General features: G+C 40.4%; 1 protein-coding gene across 11 annotated transcripts in view; it reads right to left on the bottom strand.

Moving 5' to 3' along the window:
* ROBO2 (roundabout guidance receptor 2) overlaps positions 1 to 20,900 on the bottom strand; it is a 643,837-nt gene that overhangs the window by 88,035 nt on the left and 534,902 nt on the right. For all 11 annotated transcript variants that reach the window (XM_073303863.2, XM_073303872.2, XM_073303897.2 and 8 more), the window contains 2 exons: positions 9,776 to 10,007; positions 438 to 562 (listed from right to left, as the gene is read on the bottom strand). In XM_073303863.2, coding sequence (XP_073159964.1) covers positions 438 to 562; positions 9,776 to 10,007 — 357 coding nt within the window. The remainder of the gene's footprint in view (positions 1 to 437; positions 563 to 9,775; positions 10,008 to 20,900) is intronic.

Below are 20,900 nucleotides of genomic sequence, written 5' to 3'. Positions count from 1 at the left end.
AAATTATTGCCCTTAAAGGTGATCATGGAAGAAGATTTCCAGTTGATTACAAACTGAACTTGTGTTCTCAGGGTCACTCACTGTGATTTTTACAGTGAAGTGTTTGAGTCAGCATTGTTGCAGGCAAGGGAGGAAGGAGTAGCTCTGGCTTCCCTGTCAGGATAGGATAGGAGCTTGGCTGATTTCACCCTGAGCCTAGAGTGGTGCCTAGTACAGGATGGCTCCTCTCCCCCACACAGATCAGTTTTGTTTTTAACATAATGTTGATGCTGCTTAATGTGAGAAAAAAGGTGTAAGTGATCAGACCTCTCTGCTTGTTATTATACAGATGTGTAGTTCATTATGTCAAAATTTAAATCCACAAAAAAAATGTTGTATATTTCAACCCGACACAGTTTGGTTTAATTCACATCCCTCCCATTGTACATCAGTTTTACCTTATACTCCTGGATGATTCCATTTTGGTGATCTGGTGGGGGAGGGTCCCAGGAAATGCTGATGCTTGTGCTGTTGTGGTTTCCAACTGTCAGAACAGTAACAGACTGCGGAGGGGCACTTGGAGCTGTACCGGGTAGAAGGAACAAATAGAAGAATGACATTAGTCCAGTTGCTGGATCATTAATTTTGCTTAAACAGTGTAAGAGCAAGCAGAGAATCTATGAAGTTTGCACTCCCATGGGCTTGGAGATGCACACATTCTTGGGCAACGACAACTAGCACACATTCTTGGGCAAAGACAACTATGAAAAATGTCTTTCTGAAGAGAAGCACAGCACTGAGTGAAAATTCAGTAGTTGTGGCAACACAGAAGCAATGCAAATCACTCTTCTTTTATTTATTGAGTTTAGCATGTCTCAAGTTTACAACTAGAATTAGTCTCAGACTTATATTCATTTTCTTATACACACGGTTGTGACTGCATACATAAATTAAATCTGCTAACTCAGACCGCCCTAAGCATTGTTCTGATCCCCCTATCTCCACTGCCCCTCTATGATCTAATATTGCCTAGTGATGAATAGAAGGGAATATTTTTAAAGACACATATCCTTAAGGTATTTAAATGTAGGATATTCCAGTTTTTGCCTGGCCAAAGAGTTAAAACACATGGGGCTTTAATCTCACTCACACTGCCAGAGAAATGGTCATCTATATTGTTACTCCTTTTGATTTGAGGGATTAGCTGAAATGTTGGGGTCTTTTGGGTTGTCCCAGTTAGGGGATAAATTGATGATGGAGTCAGGTATTTTTCTGAAGCAATCCTGTCTATTTACAAAGAATATAATTGCTCAGACCTCTCCAGGACAGAGCAGGAATCAAACAATCAGACAAATGACAATTTCTTTGCTCACAGTTCCAAGCCTCTTTCACACAGCACTCAGCTCATAAAATCTCTCTATCTAGGCTGTTTTCTCAGGACCATGCTCCCAGTGCTCATTCAGGCTGTGCCCCCGTCTTTCTGCTCTTCCTCTGTGTAGCCTTTTATTTTGCTTAAAGTGAATTTAGTGTTATAATACACCACCAGGGGTTCACCTCTGGTTGCTACAGTTTGAAGCTCAACAGAGTGAAAATTGCCTCTGGTGCTTTTTTCAGATGTGGAGATTCTAGAAACACACAAAGTCCAAGGATAGGGACCACAGACACAATCACAAGTACAAAGTCCTATCCATACTACAAGTTTTATTAAAGCAATAAGTAAAGTTACAATTACCCATGAATATAGAAATTCTACAAAAACCCATGCAATAATTATAACTGCAGTCATACACATCCTAAAAAAATATTCCAGGGTCTGATGGACTTCTCAATAGATGATCATTGCTAGAGGGATGGTTCCTGCTGGTGGGATGAGATCATTCCTTGGGTTTTCCCACTTTTACCCAATCATGGAACCCTCTTTTATATTGTAATTCTCACTACACCTAACTCCTTATACATATGCATGAAGGTGCCCTCTTTTCCTTATCTGTTCTTCCACACACCTTGACTATTGGGGTGCCCCATTTTTCATAGGTTGTTCTTAGTTCCTCTTATTCTCATTAGCATCTATGCACAATGTGGCCTGCGGTCAAGACAGACATTCAGAGTTGTTACAATTAGGTGTCTAGTGGTTTTGGACAATACATTGCGGTCTATTATGATCTACTTTTCCGTAACATCACATTGGCACATCTTTACAGTAATCTTGTGACTTTACTGCACAGGGTTGTTCCCAGTTCACCCATTCCTGTCAAGTGTTCTTAAGCCTCCCATTCCTGTCAAGTGTTCTTAAGCCTAGGGCCTAGTATGGCTAAACTAACATCTTACAGGTGTCAGCCTGCAGGGCTTGCGTTCCAGCCATGCTTTACTTATTCACATAATACACAGTCATCTCTCCTAAATACTTATCAATCTTATACTTGTATAATCCTACAATTTATTTCTATTTAGCATATATTAATTATCTATGAAATAGCATCTGAACTGACCATAACATCACATAATACAATGATCAAGGGATGATAAAATGAACTAATTGGCTACATCTGTAACCTTTTGTGGTGTGCATCTCTCTCACATACATCCCCACTCAAAATAACAAAACTCCTCCAACCATACAGTTAAAATTTCTGAATGACCTCACGTGTGCCATTGTTGTAGGAGGTGACATGTGCCTGTGTTTTGTTTGAGGCCCCTATTGTTTCAGCTATGTGGTTCCATAAAGAAGTTTAATTGCATCTTAAAACTATTTTATATGAAAGGCGCCAGTTAGGTTCCCTCTGCTTCAATGATATTGAACCCAACCCATACAAATATCCACCTCTTCTTTTCCCTGGGGTGTTCCTGTTCTGCTCCATCATTTACTCTTGTCCTGCTGCTTTTTGCATATTTAATCACTTGAGGGTATTGAAAATGTATGACATCTCATTCTTTTGCAGTCTCTCTTCCCATGTCCATGCCCCAGATAAAGTGATTTGTGTTATTAAGACATTTCCCTGGGAAAGAACGTCAACACCTTCAGCATGACACCTTTATTCCTCAAGTGAGAATGTGTGACGTGCAGGGTCCCCCAGTTATTTTTTAAAGATGTTATGGTAGAGACTACAGTATCAATTTCACAGCATCATTGGCACTTTCATTAGAGTACCCACTGGCACTCCAGGCACCTCTCACTCTTGCTCTGATGCCAAGTTCTGAAAGCCTTAGCAACCTCTAGGTCCAGGGTTTTCTCTGGTACATTTCTGTCATGTTAAACAAAAAATTCGCGGAGGTCCAGGATTTCGAACTGAAGCCTTTCCCTCAGTTTTCTCCTCTAGCTCCTGTATTCCTGTCCATAAAGGACCTGGTTCATTTTGTTGCTCCATTAGTTCTGAGGGCACCAAAACTCTGGAAAAGTCCTTTTGTTATTGGGTTTTCCTTATTGTTTAAACATCCTTGGACCATGGTTCCCTGAAAAGTGGGCCCCAAAGTCACCAGCATCTCCCTACTCATCTTTTGGTCTTCCCTGGCTTTCAATGCCTGGGTTACCCAAAAGCCCCGGCAGCCTCAGGACAGATGGGATATCAGGATCACGCAAGTTTCCTGAGTCAATTCAGGATTCATTAGTTTTTCCTATGGCTTCTCCACTACACCTGATACTTTGCAGAATATGACCTACAAATTTGGATCCAGGAATTTAAACTCAACTCCTTTTAGTGACTGTAATGGGGGGATCTCACCGCTTGAGAGACTCCTAGTAGCTGGGTGTGGTACACAGTCTTTTTCTCATGCCTGGAACCACCTCTAGGCTGCCAGCTAACCTTGGTGGGGCTTCAGTGGCTTGGCCCTCCAGGCAAGTCAAAGTCCAAATGAAACCCTTCTGGGATAGTAAAGAGTTCAATAAATGAACAGTACTACTGACTTCACCAGGGTCTTCAGCCCCAGCTCTGGACCCTTTAAATTCAGCCCTGTGTTCAGGTTCTCAAATAAGCTATGTCCCCTTCTTCGTGTTTATGCCACTGTGGCTGGTAGAGGAACGTGGGATCTCTGACTACTTTGGGTTCCAACTCAGGGACCTTATACATAGCCGCCACACAGTCCTCAATTTCAGTTTGTTGTTGTTTCTTCCCTGGGTTACTTCCTACCAAGACCACCACCACCCCTTTTTTTTTTTTTTTTTTGCTTTACTCTTATCTCAGGGTCAAGGTTCTTAGTCCTCTCTCTCTCCCCCTGCAAACCCAGCTGTGCAAATGCAGCCAGCACCAAACTCTGGCTATCCCTTGAGCACCTGTGGTCAGAGAGGAGAACCCACACTTGCCTCTCTTGTCCCAGCCAGGAATTGACCTGCTAAGGCCCGGCAGTTCCTTTTATCTGTGCCTGCTGGGTTCTGATTGGCTACTTCTGTGAAAACTCTCAAAGCAGGCCTGGAGGACCCACCTACACTGTTTTTTCCCTCTGAGCTCACTGCTGGCCTGGGATATCTTTGTATCCCTATTCAGGATCTCTTGACCTTCCACAAGCTCTCTGAATGCATGAACCTGGAGGCCACCTCCCTCCATAACCATCCTCTGTCAGGGTCTCCATTCCAGAACCTATTCCCTTTCTGTCTTATCCACCTACTGGTATGGCCTCCCTTACTGGTACTGTCTTCTATACTTAATGCCATACCCTTGCACTAAGGTGGAAGAGTCCCCCACAAGTGTGAGACCACTTCGCTTTTGTAGGCCCTAGGGTTCTTCACACAAAACTCCTCTTATCTACTTTCCTAACTGCCACCTCTTATCCCCTAGCTGTAGGAATATCCTGCTTGACCTCTCCAAAGGGACTGCTCTGATCTGGGACTCTTCTCCATAGCCCTCAGGACTTTAACTTTCCCCATATGGTTCAAAAATCTTATGATAGAAAGCGTTCTGGAATTCTTGCCAAACTTCCTTGTTGTTGCTCTATCATGTTGTTCACTAGCAGCAGGTTGGCTGTGGGATCCTCTTCTCTTATGGTTGTCATCTTCTTCTGCTCTTGCGCTGCTGCCTGTTGTTGTTGCAGGACCCAAAGGAGTGCTACCATCTATCCCTTCGTTCAGGGTCTGGTCTGAAAATCCCACTTCTAGTACCAAATCATAATGGGGCCCTCACCTCTTGATTGCCTCCAAGCAGCTAAATGTGGTACCATAGTCCTTTACTTGCCCATGGCACTGTAGTGGTTTCTAAGGGACTGCAGTAGCTGATGTAACTTGAGCAGCACTTAAGTTGCTCTAGGTTACTCCAGGGGCAAATTGGCCCCTGGCCAACCCAAATCAGTACAGCAGAAAGATGGCCTAGAGCTACTTTCCTCAACCATGCTGAGTATAAAATTGGTGCAGTTGAAGACTAGGACCTAAGTTTTGTAGCACTTGAAACAGAACTAAGCCACATAATAAAAACAGTATCAATATAAAAAAAGCATTGTTCTTTAACAATAAAAAAGTAAATAAATGTATGCATACCTAATTCTAAAAGAAAATGAATAATAAATGCATGAACCTGGAGGCCATCTCTCTCTATAACCATCCTCTTTTGGGGGTCTCCATTCCTGAACCTATTCCCTTTCTCTCTTTCCAATACCACTTACTGATAGGGCTTCCCATACTGGTACTGTCTTCTATACTTAACACCACACCCTTACACCTTTATTATTATTATAATGGCAGAGATTAAAACTAAGCTGCTTATCCTCTTTGCATTAAAATATAAAGTACTGTTTTGCTGAAATACATTCACTTCCTTCTTTAACATGTATAACATTAATTTTTATACAAAAATACACGATGCATATAGAAAGATAATACATCACATATATATACTGTACAAACACATGTAGAGATAGAGAACTGGGCAAATACTGCAAGATATTTTTGAAAAATATTCATTTTTTTAAAAAAAATCCTTTAGTTCAACTGTATTCATTTCTTCTTTGAGTTTATATTTTATGAATATTATAGTGAATTCATTTACTGGAACTAATGTTAATGGAAATAGCAAATCTCAAGAGGATATAGAATAATATTAATGGAAAGTGAAATTAATAAATGAATTCAGAAGCCTTGAGTCAGACTAATCCAAACAGCAAGTCAGTTTGGATGAGCTATTACCAGCAGGAGAGTGAGTTTGTGTGTGTATGGGGGTGGGGGGTGTGTGAGAAAACCTGGATTTGTGCTGGAAATGGCCCACCTTGATTATCATGCACATTGTAGGGAGAGTGGTCACTTTGGATGAGCTATTACCAGCAGGATAGTGAGTTTGTGTGTGTGGTTTTTGGGAGGGGGGTGAGGGGGTGAGAGAACCTGGATTTGTGCAGGAAATGGCCCAACTTGATTATCATGCACATTGTGTAAAGAGTTGTCACTTTGGATGGGCTATCACCAGCAGGAGAGTGAATTTGTGTGGGGGGGGGGTGGAGGGTGAGAAAACCTGGATTTGTGCTGGAAATGGCCCAACCTGATGATCACTTTAGATAAGCTATTACCAGCAGGACAGTGGGGTGGGAGGAGGTATTGTTTCATATTCTCTGTGTGTATATAAAGTCTGCTGCAGTTTCCACGGTATGCATCCGATGAAGTGAGCTGTAGCTCACGAAAGCTCATGCTCAAATAAATTGGTTAGTCTCTAAGGTGCCACAAGTACTCCTTTTCTTTTTGCGAATACTGACTAACACGGCTGTTACTCTGAAACCTGTCACTATGAAAACAGTGTTCAATGACCACTAAATAAGAGAGCTCAAGTTTAGAATATCATACATTTGCAATGAACAGGTCACCAACAACATACAGACCAAGTATTTATTATTCCATGAGGAATTTCAAATAAGTGAATGAATTTGGAAAAAAAAAAATCATGTTCAGCTTTTAGGATTATTTGTGAACAAACAACCCGAAAATTATCAGATACATTATCCATTATTATTTGTCCAGTTCTCTCTTTTGTGTGTGTGTGTGTGTGTGTGTGTGTAGACAGTCCTGACTTCTCTCTTTATGATAATACTGCTCTGTAAGCTGGCACCATAAATTAAACCACTTGTCTGACAGTGCTGTCGTTATTAAATAGACCACATTGAAAAATAACATTTTTAAAATTGTTTTCTCATTTCCCTTGCTGCTGGCTTGTGGAGAACACCTTGCCTGATTCTTGACAGGTCAATTATTCCAGTGCTCAGCTTCTTGCTACAGATATGAAAGAACCCAAATCAGTGTTCATCTTTTCCAGACGCAACCAAACAGAATTCCATTTGTTACTTTCACAAGGCCAAAGAGGTAGGAGATGAATGGCTACTGATTTGTAACAAATGTCTGATCTAGAGGAAATGTCTAACTGTGGTGAAATTGATTTTTGGAGTTAGGCCTCAGAAGTAACATTCTGTGTAAAATTAAATCCAGTAAAAAATTGAAACTTCTTTTTGGTAGTACATTGCCTTTGCACAAACTATATATTTTGATGTTGCAAAAATATACAGTATTCAGAGCACTCTTTCAAATGCTTTCTCTAAAGATAGTATAACTGACTTTTTCAAAAGTCAGGTCTGAAAAGTCTGATTTTCAAAACAGAATCAGATGTCAATGCAATAAGTGTGATACCTTTAAAAATACTACTCCTTTTATGTATGAATGAGAAGTAAATCATGTTCACCAAACATTGATTTCGGACTATCTTTACAAAAGTATGAGCAGCAAGGTAATTGCAAAGATAACCTTAAGAATCAAAGGAAATGGCCATTGAAATACACTCACTAATTTTCTCATGGAAGCTTATCTTACCTATTGGTGCTTTGATAGAAAAAAAGTCTATCACACAAGCAGTTAAATACTGTGGGGGTTGGGGAATCTTTTCTAGTGGTTGACATTTGACAGGTGGCAACTATTTGTTTTTCTGAAGAAGACACTAGTCAAGAGAGTGGCTGAAGGTGAGACTAATATACACATGGACCGTGACTTTAACAGGCAAGGAAAGTTCTAAAAATCTTTACTGTGTAGAAAGTTATTCCACAAGAAAAAGTGGCCTTTAAAGTAGGAAATTACCTGACAGGTTCTGCTGGGAGATGACGGTTACAAATGAAAAGGTCACTCCTGAAGTACTTTACAGAAATAGACTACAGATACAAAGCCTTTTTTCTTTTTTAGTGGGTCTTAATTTAACTTTAGCAGGAGACACTTAGATGAACTAAATAAACAACAAAAATCAATTGAGAATGGACAAGGATAAAATCCTCTAGTGAGGGGGAGAAAAATCCTACAGTTAAATTCTAGCAAAGCAATTTTAACCTAGTAAGCTTTTTCAATTTTCTTGTTTGAAACTTTTAAAACAAGCTTTGTTCATACTACAGTGAAGCTAATCTTTACTGAACAATTTAGGATTTATGATCTAATCAAAGCAATGGGAGTCAGGCATTCCCAAATTCTGAACTTGGCTTTGCCAGTGACTCCCTCTATAATCTCAAGCAAATCATAGAACCCTCCGTTTCCCCATCTGCAAAACAGGGACAGCAACTATCTAATTCACAGCACTGATCCCAGGCATGGTTACTTAACTGTTGGCTAATTAAGTAACGATAACATGGTTTGACAGTGAAAAGTATAATAGTACTAAATAATAATAACAACAACAACTATGATATGTTCCATTCCAAGATCTCAAAGCATGCTGCAATCATTATTGAATTAACTTCCTCAACACCCTGTGAGTAATGGAAATCATATAGACCCATATTTGAATGATAAAAAAACCTTGGCACAGAAAGATTACAGTCAAGATTTAAAAAAATAGATGCCCATTTGGAAAGCCTTGGCCTACATTCCTTGCCTAAGGCTTCAAAAGAAGTCTGTGGCAGAGCCAGGAAGATAACCCAGATCTCTTGACTCCAGGCTTTTAGTTTGACTACAAGACCATCCAAGAGATGCCAATAGTGGTTCAGATACTATGGAAATAGGGATGATTAGATAAACAGACAGGCAGATTTAAAAAAAAAAAGCTGGGGTCAGGGGAATAGTTATGTCAAAGGCAGCTTAGTTTCTCCTCTTTTTACACTCCAGACAACTCTAAAAGCATCTCTTTCTAAGCAGAACAATACATCTATGTTGCATGATGTACAGAGGGTTGTTTCTTCATTTCAGTGTTATAATATGGTTGCTACTTCTGTATCATATGCATGTTCTGATCTGAGTTTTAAGGATATTTTCCTGACACTGAGAAACGGACAACTGGTTTCATTGTGTTTAGCACCATAGAGAGCTGCTTCAAGAATGGTGTGCTACTTGGATTAGTCTTAATTTGTACACTAATTAAAGGCAGTATTGGGAGTCCTTCACCCATCATCTTCTCCTAGCCATGTCATCCATCTATGTTATTTTCCACTTAGAAAAGAATGGCTATTATTACTCAGTCATCTGCAAAAGGTTTCTCTACTTGCAAACCATGGACCAGGGTCTGCTGCACCAGCAGCCTGGATACTTTAAAGGAAACGCTGTTGCAGAGTATGTGTCAGAAACCCAAAATTGCTTGCTGCCCACACTGAAAAGACAAAAGTTAACTCTTCTGGAGAAGAGAGGCATAGGACTGGCCAGTTCAGACCCCATAATATTATACCAAATATTATAGCCAAATAGATTGTTAGGTGAAATCCTAAAGCCAGCTTTTCATGCAACACAGAGAAATCTTCAGTGAATTATGTACAGACATTTTGGAAACTAATTAGAACAAAATTATTTGCACAGTCTTCACAGTGAACACAATGATTTCCCCTTTGAGACAAGATGGGGAAGCCAGTTGCTTCTTTCGACAATTATACTAACCTTCTTCAGTAGTACGGGCAGACTTTGATTCACTATCCATTCCTTGGAACTCATTGAAATAGGGTCGAACTTTAATTTCATAAGAAACCCCTTTTTTCAAGTTGACTAGGACAGCGCTGCGTTCAGTGGGGACTTTCACATCCAAATTCTGCCATGCCATTGGAGAAGACAGGCCTGATGTTTGGCGATACATTATTCGATAGCCCTGAATAAACTGGGATTGGCGGTCAACCTGGAAATGGTATTAATTGGCACATTACTACACGTTTTAAAGTACAGGATCCATAATCCAATAACGAAACCAAAAAGGCTACCTACTGTATTGATGTGTTTATGTCAAACAACAAAGCAGTCAGTTGCCTGTGTTACTGACTTCCTTTAAATCTAAAATTAAAACTTCTTGTGGATTACTGTCATTTCACTTAATTTTTTTAAAGTGGTGTAAATCTCTCTCTCATTGTTCCATTTACTTTTTCCCATTAGATATAATGATACAACCACCTATATCTTAAAGCATAACATAAATAACAAAAATCATAAATAGATAATTTTCTAGCAATTTGTCATGACGAGTATTGAATGTAAAGGAATTAAAGCTAACTTGGTTACTGATGTGCTGAAATATGAGAAAGAAAGGAAAAACAATTTATTTTCAGAAAAGTACAAAGCTTTGAAGATGTACTATATGCTTTTAGCTATTAATCCATTACTTGGCTTACGGACGGTCCTCTCATGAGATATTCAGGAAAGCAAAATAAACATAGACAGATGCAGAAAAAACAATGACCAAGAAAATGTGTTGTTTCCTGTGTTCCTAGACTAACCAGTCTATTTCCATCTGAAGTTACAAAGCACTCATGCCATCAGATGGGGATGGAATGTTGTTGTTGTTTGTATTTAATTTGTTGCCATGCAAACAGAATTCAAGTTCAGGGTTGTATACAGTAATATAACAAATCTACCCTGTCTTTCAAAACAATAAACATTACTTGTAATTGAAAGAAAGATAGTTCAAAATGTATTATCTTGATGTGGCCACAAGCATTTTTATGTGGAAAAAAGGTAACATATCGAATAACTTTGAGATATTATACTGTACTGAAACATTTGCACACATTTGTATTTTAATCTCTTTTAACAGTCAAAAATGTTGCATGCTAAAAGATTTTCACTTCTGCAGTTGTCAAGCAAATAGCCAAAGAAAATAATACAAGCAGCACATTCTGTGTGTCAGTTTGGACATATAGCTGACTGGGTTGTTAACTCTAGTCTCCTAGCTGAGTTTTGACAAGAACGATTTCCTTCACCCTCTTGACAGCTTGCTAACTCATCAAAGATTTTCCAGAATTAGAGCTATGCTTGTTTGGGCTATGTCAAAAATAAGTGGGTCCAATACTGAAGGCACAAACCAAGATCTTCTGACTTCCACTACCTTTACTATACCTTCACTTCCTAGTCATTAAGTTCTTCAGTTCTTAGAACATTAAAAAAAACAGAACAAGCAAGAAGAAATCTTAATTTACAAGAGCAAAGAAAAAATGTCTTTAATCAAAACTGTCACTGTTAAAAACCTTGCTACATATGTTACAACAACATTAAGCTTGCATTTTATAAACTTTTCTACATTCACTTTAAGTGAATTTATGCACTGAAAGAGAACCATAACTCACAATAATAGCTTGTTAATACTGAAAGAATCAAGCTGTGTTTTTAAGAAGAACATTAAGCAGCTGTTTCCAGATGAAGGGAGTCTGTAAATCAGGGTAAATTGTTTTTATCCATGTTTGACTTTCATTAATTAAATGTTTTACAGATGTAAAGACATTATGAACCTCACGTTTACTACAAAACACAGTATTAACTCCTTTGCATACTTTATAACACATCCTCTTCACCTAAACTGTAGTACATGGCTAAGCTGTTTAATAATCCAAAACTAATTTTAAATTAGATTTCTCTCTACACTTCAGAAAAATACAATGTAACTTTTAATTTGACTTTTTTTTTTTTATTTTGGCTGAATCTTTAAGAACTGATGGGTGCAAAGAGTTGTCAAAAAGGGAAAATTTTAAAAAAAATACTACGCTGGAAATCAGTAGGCTGTGTATAACCCACCCACACAGAGTACATCTAATAATGAACTGAAGGCTCCTAAAGCTGCATACAATGAAACTATAACTATTAATTTGGATCACCAGATTTTAGCCATTAAATATCTTCAATTCTGAAGTGTGAGGTAGTACAGGCATTCACTATACTACTAAATACTGAGAACAGAAGACCTTGCTAACCATTTTATAAAACGCTCAATAGTGCAACTAATAAAACACCATCTATAGTGTCATTATTTCACTTGTGGTATATGCTTATGCACTGCCACCTGAAACACCCTGACTTACTGTTAATGTCACGTATTTGGGTCAAACTGTGGGTGGCCCCACAATCATATGCAAGGAGGATAAGGGAGGACACAAGGAAACACTTCCCTTCTCTTGTCCTCCACAGGATCCAGCCACAGACTACTCCTAGCTAGTACAGATAGTAATGCTATCCACCCCCAAAGAGCTGGAGAGGGGGTGGATCTAAGGGCACCTTTCTTCCTTCAAACTAGAAGGTGCATATGCCTTCAAGGGGCTTATAACCTATTAGCAGACCTATTGGTGGGCTGCTGCTATACACTGCCCCTGATATCATGTGGTGCCTTAAAAGGCACAATTGATCTCTATGTCATGATGACTATTTAGTAGAGGAAATAACTGTAACACCAATCAGAGTTTTCTACACAGGGTAGGCAATCAACAGTAGATTTTGTACTGGACTAACATGTTTGTTTTACCTACTAATAGGACCAGCTAACATACACTAGTGACACTCTGTGCACTATTAGCACTAGTTACAGAAACATTTCTATGGAACAGAAAACTGCCTTTTCCAGATCTACGCACATTACCACCAAATGTTGTATGGATTCTAAACCCATTAGATTATACTATTAGGCTATTCAGGTGTTAAAAATATGGCACAGAAACTCATCACTTAGCCAACCCTGTAGTTATGGCTTCCTGGGGACGAGCCCACTAAGCCGCAGTCTAAAGACACTCTTTTGTATGTAAATTCTCCTCTCAGAATATCCTGAATAAGATACTACTTATAATTATGCCAATAGCAATTCTCCATCTGGGCGGAATAACTTGAGAGTTTGGTCACGGCTACTGTACATCTCAATCTGTGCCAAATTCAGCAGGAAGAACTCACCATAACCTTGGAAATTCACCAGGTTTCATACCTGGCCAGAATATCCATAAAGGCTGGATGCAGGATCCTAGTCTGCTCTGAAATCACTCATAAGACACTACTCCTGAAGTTTGCAGTGGGATTGCAGTGGGATGCACCTAATATTTAAAGGGATGCTCATAATTTCTTATCTCTGCCACTCCTTTGAAATCCGTGGGGTTTACTTGCATAACTATGGGATGGGCAGCCAGCTGGCTCCCTCTCTCAGTTCCTTGCTTCCCAGCTCCCATGCTGTGTGTGAGTCCGTGTCTTATGCTGTGCACAGTGTGTGACTGAAAGCAGAGGATTGAGGGGCAGTCAGATGAATTAGAATCAGTCAGCTGGTTCATCCACCTGTCTAGTATCATCAGAACCAACTTTCTAACACTCCACAGAAGGCACAGGGGTTGGAGAGAGCAGAAAAGACTTTATAGGGACCAGGTGAGCTCTTGGCAGAGAGGGAAAACAATATTGTGAAACAGAAGAGAAGACATGAAAAGAGTATGAATGCAGAGTGGACCAGGGCAGGGGAATTAAGCTGCATTCTTGAAGTGATATAACAGCAGGAGGGTGCCACATTAGAACTGATCTTTTTTTTTTTTTTTTTGGTCAAAACAGTTTTCTGTTGGAAAATGCCATCAAGACCAAACCAATTTTTTTTGTGAAACTATCATTTTTGAGAAAATTTCACGAGAAGGAGAGGGTAAAAAAGTCCCATTTTGCCATTTTTAGAACAGATTGTTTCAATTTTTTGTTTTGAAACAACTTTTTGTTTCATTTTAAATTTTAAAAATGTAAATTACAAATGGTCAAAATTGAAACAAAATGTTCTGAAGTCATCACAATGAAAGAATCTGATTGACCTGAAACAAAAAACAAAAATGCAGAAAATACGTTTTTTTTAAAAAAATAAAATCAATGTTTGGGCTTTTGGTCCCAATTTGAGATGAAAGTTTTTTTGGAATCTGTTTTTTTTTTTTCTGGGGTGGAAAGTCCATTTTTCGATAGATCAGCTGAGCTGTGATACCATTACAAAGAAAAATGAAGGGAAACATAAAAAGAATCAGCAAAATAGGTCCTACGCCAGTAAAATAGCAGAGATCTTGTTCAGAATTGTATAACGTTTCCATCATGTGTTTCACCTACATATACAAATTATTTCAGACAGCTGAGTTTACTCATCATTTCCTGACATTTAGAAATTTATCCTCTGTAATGGAATGCTCAAACTATATTATAATGTACAGCCACTAGGTGACACCACTTATAACATACCTCACTTGAGCTGGTAACGGCTATAGGCAGCAATGCATTCATGTATCTCATAGAGCAGTGGTTCTCAAACCAGGGGTGCCGCTTATTCAGGGAAAGCCCCTGGCGGGCCGGGACGGTTTTTTTACCTGCCGCATCCGCAGGTTCAGCCGATCGCAGCTCGCACTGGCCAGGGTTTGCCGCTCCAGGCTAATGGGGGCGGCGGGAAGTGGTGCAGGCCGAGGGATGTGCTGGCCACCATTTCCCGCAGCCCCCATTGGCCTGGAGCAGCGAACCGCAGCCAGTGGGAGCCATGATTGGCTGAACCTGCGGATGCGGCAGGTAAAAAAACCGGCCTGGCCCGCCAGGGGCTTTCCCTGAACAAGTGGCACCCCTAATTTGAGAACCACTGCCATAGAGAACACATCTCTTGTCTGTCTCTCAAAATGATGGAAGCTCTGTAGCCATGATGGAAGCCTGACATGATAGTAGCAGCCATGCAACCTGCCATGTACAAGGAGTACATGACATCTTCATTTGGGCATTTAATCAAACCCCAATAAAGAACATTTTTAAAAGAAAGTATCATAAACACCTTCAATGGTGACCAGATCTGAGCAAATAATTCATAATGAAAAATGTATTGGACTCATGAAGGCTCTTCTTCTTGTCACAGGCCACCCATGAGCAGACAACCATTTCTTAAATATATTTGTTATTCAAAATTATTCAATGTCTTGCCATTTTTAATCATGTGTTCTAATCATGTCCAGCTCACTGGACATAATTTATTTATGCTGTGTTGGCTAGTTATGATTAGTCAGACAAGTCACATACTATAGTTTCCATTCTCTTATTATATGACTGTGCAAGTGTAACCCACACACCTCCTGGGTGTGGTGCTCTGGCCCATCTAGTAGCACTGAGACTACTTAGAGAAAGATTAATGAGTATACTCTACAGCCTTAGCTAAGAGGCATATGGCTTTTAGTCATGCAGTAGAGGCTCATGCACTAAGCTTCATAGGTCCCATGTTTGATCCTGCGCACCCACAACCGGGGTCTGTCGGTGTTACACAAGCACAGCTGATGTGAATTCTCACACACATGGTGTCATGGATGCACAGGAACTGTGCTTCTTCCTAGATTTTAAACAGTCCTTTGGAGGAATCACTTCAGTGTTTCAAGGGGTCCCACTCTTCCTTAAGGGTAGGCCACACAGCCTCAGCACCTCCAAGACTGAGCCTCTGTGCTGCAGCACTCCTGTTTCTGCCCAGTAAGTCCAACTGAGACAGTCTCCGAACAGAAGCTTTTTTTTCCTCTTCAGGGATCAACACAACTCAGCAAGTATTTGCAGTGAAACCAGGAAACTTTTCCAAAACAGAGCAGGGTTTATTAGTCAACTGGAAAACAGCACTGGGAAGCCCCTAGGTTAGTATAGAGAAGCAAATGTGAAGACAGAGTTAAGATTGGCCAACGTCAGGGCTCTACCCAGTAAAGCTGTTGTGGAATCCATTTTGGCTGTCTGTCTCTCTGTCCCTTTCTCTCTTGTTCCAGACGCATGTGTTTTGTATCTCTTTGAGCTCAGCTCCTAACATAACCACCTGGTGCCCTTCCCCTTCGTTCTACCACTTGGGATCTTTGCTTAGCTTCCCTGCAGAGAGGCCAGTTTTTTAACACTTTTTACCAACATGGTAGTAATCCCTCATCCAGTAAGTCACTGCCAGGCTTATCATTCATAAGTGTATTGCAGAAAATCCAACTTTGTCACACACAGGAATGTGAAATTCAGTTTCCACAAATACTCGTGCCTGTGACTTTAAGATTTGCTTTATGCAAATATTTGTGCCAGTACAACTCTGTTACTTAAATGTGTACATGAAGAGACATAAATCTGACTCCTCACAGCCTCAGTTAGGGACATCATGTGCTACATTTCCTTAATATGCCCCGTTTTACTGTCAACTCTGCATAGACAGATCCCAGTGCCTGTATAGAACCCTACTGAAGACTTTAGAGGTGTAAGGGATGCATCTGCATAAAGCTCATAGTGGGATCAGGTCCAACATGTTTTCTTATAACAACCCTGACTCAAAATGTTAAAGATGTGTGTGTACATTCCCTATAATTTCACTTTCTTTTTGGCAACCAAAGGAAATAAACAGTTTGAAAAACAACAAAAGATAATGTTCCCTCTTCACCCATCTGTAATAATAAAACCTAGCAGAAAGCTCAAAAATACTTCCCAGGTACACTGATTCCTTTGTTTAAAAGTTTTCATTTCCAAATTTGCTCCAGTACAAGTTCTCCTTTAAGTCCCACAGATTCATAGAAATGTAGGGCTAGAAAGGACTTGGAGAAGTTATCTAGTCCATCTACCTGAGCTGAGGCAGGACCAAGTATACCTAGACCATTCCTGACAGGAGTTTGTCTAATCTGTTCTTAAAAACCTCCAAAGCTGGGGATTCCACAATCTCCCTTAGAAGCCTATTCCAGAATTTAACTGCCCTTGCTTTTGGATCCTTTATAGGTGGAGCTGGCAAGCTTTTGTCAAGGTTACCTATCCACTACAAGATCCTGTTTTCAGTTGCTTATAATATTGCCAAACTCTATGAATTTCTCCGTATCACAGGTCTGACTCAAATTGAAGTTTTTGGAAAGTTTCTGCTAAAATGGTTCACCTGTTTCCAAGGCCGAGATTAGGAAAAAAATCCATTGATTTGCTCATGTTAAAAAATTCATACAAATGCTTATTTGAGAACTTCCAATCCTTCCTTCACACAATGGACGTAAATCTGTGGAACTCGTTGCCAAGGGGATGTTGTGAGGGCCAAAACTATAATGGGGTTCAAACTAGAATTAGATACATCCATGGAACATAGGACCATCAATGGCTATTAGCCAAAATGGTCAGGGATACAATCCATATTCTGGATGTCCCTAATCTCTAATTGCCAGAAGCTGGGAGTGGACGATGGGGGATGGATCACTCAGTGATTGTCTGTTCTGGTCATTCTCTCTGGAGCACCTGGCTTTGGTGACTGTCAGAAGACAGGATAGTGAATCAGATGGACAATTGGTCTGACCCAGTATGGCCGTTCTTATGAAGCAGAGATTTGAACATTTGGCAGAGAGGTGAGTTTCCCCGATGTCAGGGACATGCCTTTCACTGTTCTCATAAAAAATAAAACAAAAAGAGCCACCCAAGTTTGGCCAATTTTTACGACTTCAAAAGAATCTCAATTTGTACATGGGCAGTAAATCTTGTTAGAGATTGGCAGCTAAGTTCTTTGACGATGCCAACTGCAGTCAGCATTGTACAACATTTCCAAGCTCCTGTGTGCTAACAAGACTGTGGGTGCCCACCATTACAGGGCAACTGAGTATACTATTACCCAGAATTACAGAGCTAAGTGGGACTTTCCCTGAAATTGGGCTTCCTGTCTGGCAGGGGTTGCAGTGGCACTAGCCACAGGAACCGGGAGCAGAGAGACTGTCTCTCTTTGGCTCTCAATGCTCTCTGTGTTGCAATCCAGCCTACATGGAAGAGATGGAGGAAGCCACCTGACTAGAAGGCAGAGGTGTATGGAGTGTTTGTGGGGGGGGGGGGAGGGGTTTGAAATGGATAGAGGAGGGTGCAGGAGACAGAGGGTGGTGAGGATAAAAGGAGGAGGGGGGCAAGAGCCATTGGGGGATATAGTAGTGGTTGACTGGAGCGAAGAGGAAGGAGAGGGATTGGAGGGTATATACAGAAGTAGAGGGGACGGGGGACTGTTGTAGTAGGAATGAAGGGTAGGGGTCAGGATGGTGGGATAAATAGGAGAAGAGGGAGAGGGAGGCAGGAACCAGGAGGGAGTGGATAGGAGCCAGAGTAGAGTGGGGCAGTAGCCAGGGCATGGAAGGTGGGCTAGATGCAGAGGAGAAAGAGGGCAGGAGCTGGGAGGAGGGAAGAGAGGCTAGATCTTTGTAAAGGGGGAGGGTGGAAGGAAGTGGTATCAGGGGGTTGATTGGAGAGGGAGTGGGGAACAGAAGTGAAGGGTTAGGGATTGCTAGATAGGCACAGAGAGGGGAGGGCAGAGCACAGGGAGCTGGGGTGGGGGAGCAGAGAGGAACAGAGATAGGCTGGAGGCACAAGGCAGAAGGGTCTATAATCGTTAGAACACACTCCCCTCCAGGCCCTGGAATTGAACCCAGGAGTCCTGAATCTCCGCATTCCTCTTCTGTTAGCAAATAGATGTGAAATTTACTGACCAAGTGTGTATCTCACTCCCCTCTAGCGGCTGATATCTACATAGGATAAGAGTCTTTTCTAATGCTACTAGTAATTCCCCTAGCTCAAACGGTAGATGTGTGGAGGTAAAGGTGATACCCTGTTGATGCCCTAAATTGAGGATCCATATGGTTCCACATTATAGATTTTTTTTTGCATTTGTTTTAAAATTAATTAATAATTACATCCAAAGTCAAGTACTGAACAGTTAGGAAAAGCCAGAAATAAGGTTGCCTCCTGGGCAAGCTTAATTTGGGCCTCTTTACAGTCTTTAATTACTTGATCATATACTATTTTTTTCACCTGACATCTGCCTCATTCAGTGCACAGGATGGACCTGCTCTGAGGATGATTCAGGGTTTTGTAGTGAAGGAAACTGTTGTCTATAGGACCCCTGCTTTATCTGATGCAGAAGGTGGAAGGTGTGTAATGAATGAGGCAAGGGATTGCAGGAAGATAAAGAAGGGTCTCATGGTTAAAGAAAGCTGAATGCTACCCTGGGGATTTGGATTCGGATTCTATCTGTGCCTCTGCCACAGAGCTCCTTTATGATGTTGGAGAGGTACCTTACAAGAATTTTCACGGTTGGCCACTCCTGGCAGGTTCCTCAATTTCTGGGTACCCAAACAACCACACATGGGACATGTATTAGTGCTGAGCCCTCACAACTAAAATTGAAGTCAACTGGAGCTGTGCTTTGAATGTATAAAAATGATATACACTCTGAAAAATCAGGTACAAAGGTGTTTCAAGTTAAGCCCACAAAATTAGTGGACACTTTTGATAATTTTGGCTTCAATATCTTGTGTGTCTCAATTCCCCATGTATATAATGGAGATAAAGATACCATCTAATCTCACAGGCATGTTGTGAAAATAAATTAATTAATGTTTGTGAAGCACTCAGATACTATGGTGAGAGCACTATAGCAGCACCCAGGAGGAAATTAATAATTTTGTATTCGGTACAGGGTTTGGATGGTGTGCATTAAATAAAGCCTGGGGGCATTCTTTGAATAAAGAAGATAAAAAGAAATATTGAACAACTACCCATTCACTGAATGAGGCAGGGGTCCTGTGGAAAAAATACTCTGTGACCATGTAATTAAAGCTTGTATCAGGGGGCAAAGTAAGTTGCCAGGGTGACTTTAATTCTACCATTTCCTAACTTTTGAGGGCTTAATTTTACAGTTTCAGACTTCTTTTGACATAGATATTTGAATGCAATATATATATATAAAGTTTGCAAATCACACAGTTGTTATTTCTGGAAAATATTTCTGGAATTTCAAGTCCTGATTTGGAACAGAAGAGACAATTTCAGAATAATTTTAAAAACCTGTAACAACAGAACTGAAAGAAGGGGAGTGACTGACGCCAGTTTGCCAGCAGTCAGAATGGTAGAAAGGTATCTAGGTGGTCTATCACCTAGCAAAGCATTTGAATTCCAAACAGGAATTTCGAAAAGGGAAAGAGTCATCATTCTTTTGGTATCTGTCTCCTTTTGGATGCTAGCTCTGCTGGATCTTTATGTTACATTAATAAAGTTGGCTTTACTCTCTGAATAGTGTGGTTACTATCCCGGAGACTGTGATTAATTAAATGGTTTTGTCTTGATTGCTAGAAACTTTCTAATTAGCAGCGCTAACTCCCCCCCCCCCCCACACACACACACGCTCCCCAATCTCTTCCTTCCTTAGGGCAATTCTGATGTATCACTGGTGGGCACTGTGTGCTTGTTAGATGGTGTAGGGTTACTGCTTTTCACGTCAAGGGATCTAGCAAAAAATCTGATACTATAAATCATAAAAAAATATATTTTTCTTATGAAAAACAGGGAAGGCACCAATGTGAGAGTTTGTTCACATTATTTCATTTCTTCCTGGTGGAAAGAATGAGTGTGTCTGGCTCAAACTGCACTCCATTTTGTATTCAGAAGCCCTATTTTACTAGAACCTCCATTTTGTATTTGATGAACACATCTAACCTTGCCCAAGGCAAGCCTGTTTAAATGCATTCCTGATAGCTATGCTGCCCAGGAAAGGCTCTTGACATTTCACTGAAGGACGATTACACAGAAGCCAAGGGTTTCAGAGTAGCAGCCATGTTAGTCTGTATTCACAAAAAGAAAAGGAGTACTTGTGGCACCTTAGAGACTAACCAATTTATTTGAGCATAAGCTTTCGTGAGCTACATCCGATGAAGTGAGCTGTAGCTCACGAAAGCTTATGCTCAAATAAATTGGTTAGTCTCTAAGGTGCCACAAGTACTCCTTTTCTTTTTTCTAGAAGCCAAGGGGACTACCAACTGGGGCTATCAACTTTGAATGATTA

This window comes from Lepidochelys kempii, chromosome 1 (assembly GCF_965140285.1).
Source record: "Lepidochelys kempii isolate rLepKem1 chromosome 1, rLepKem1.hap1, whole genome shotgun sequence".
Lineage (NCBI taxonomy): Eukaryota > Metazoa > Chordata > Testudines > Cheloniidae > Lepidochelys > Lepidochelys kempii.
The sequence above is the reverse complement of the archived record's forward strand: the minus strand, read 5'-3'. Positions and strand labels throughout refer to the sequence as shown.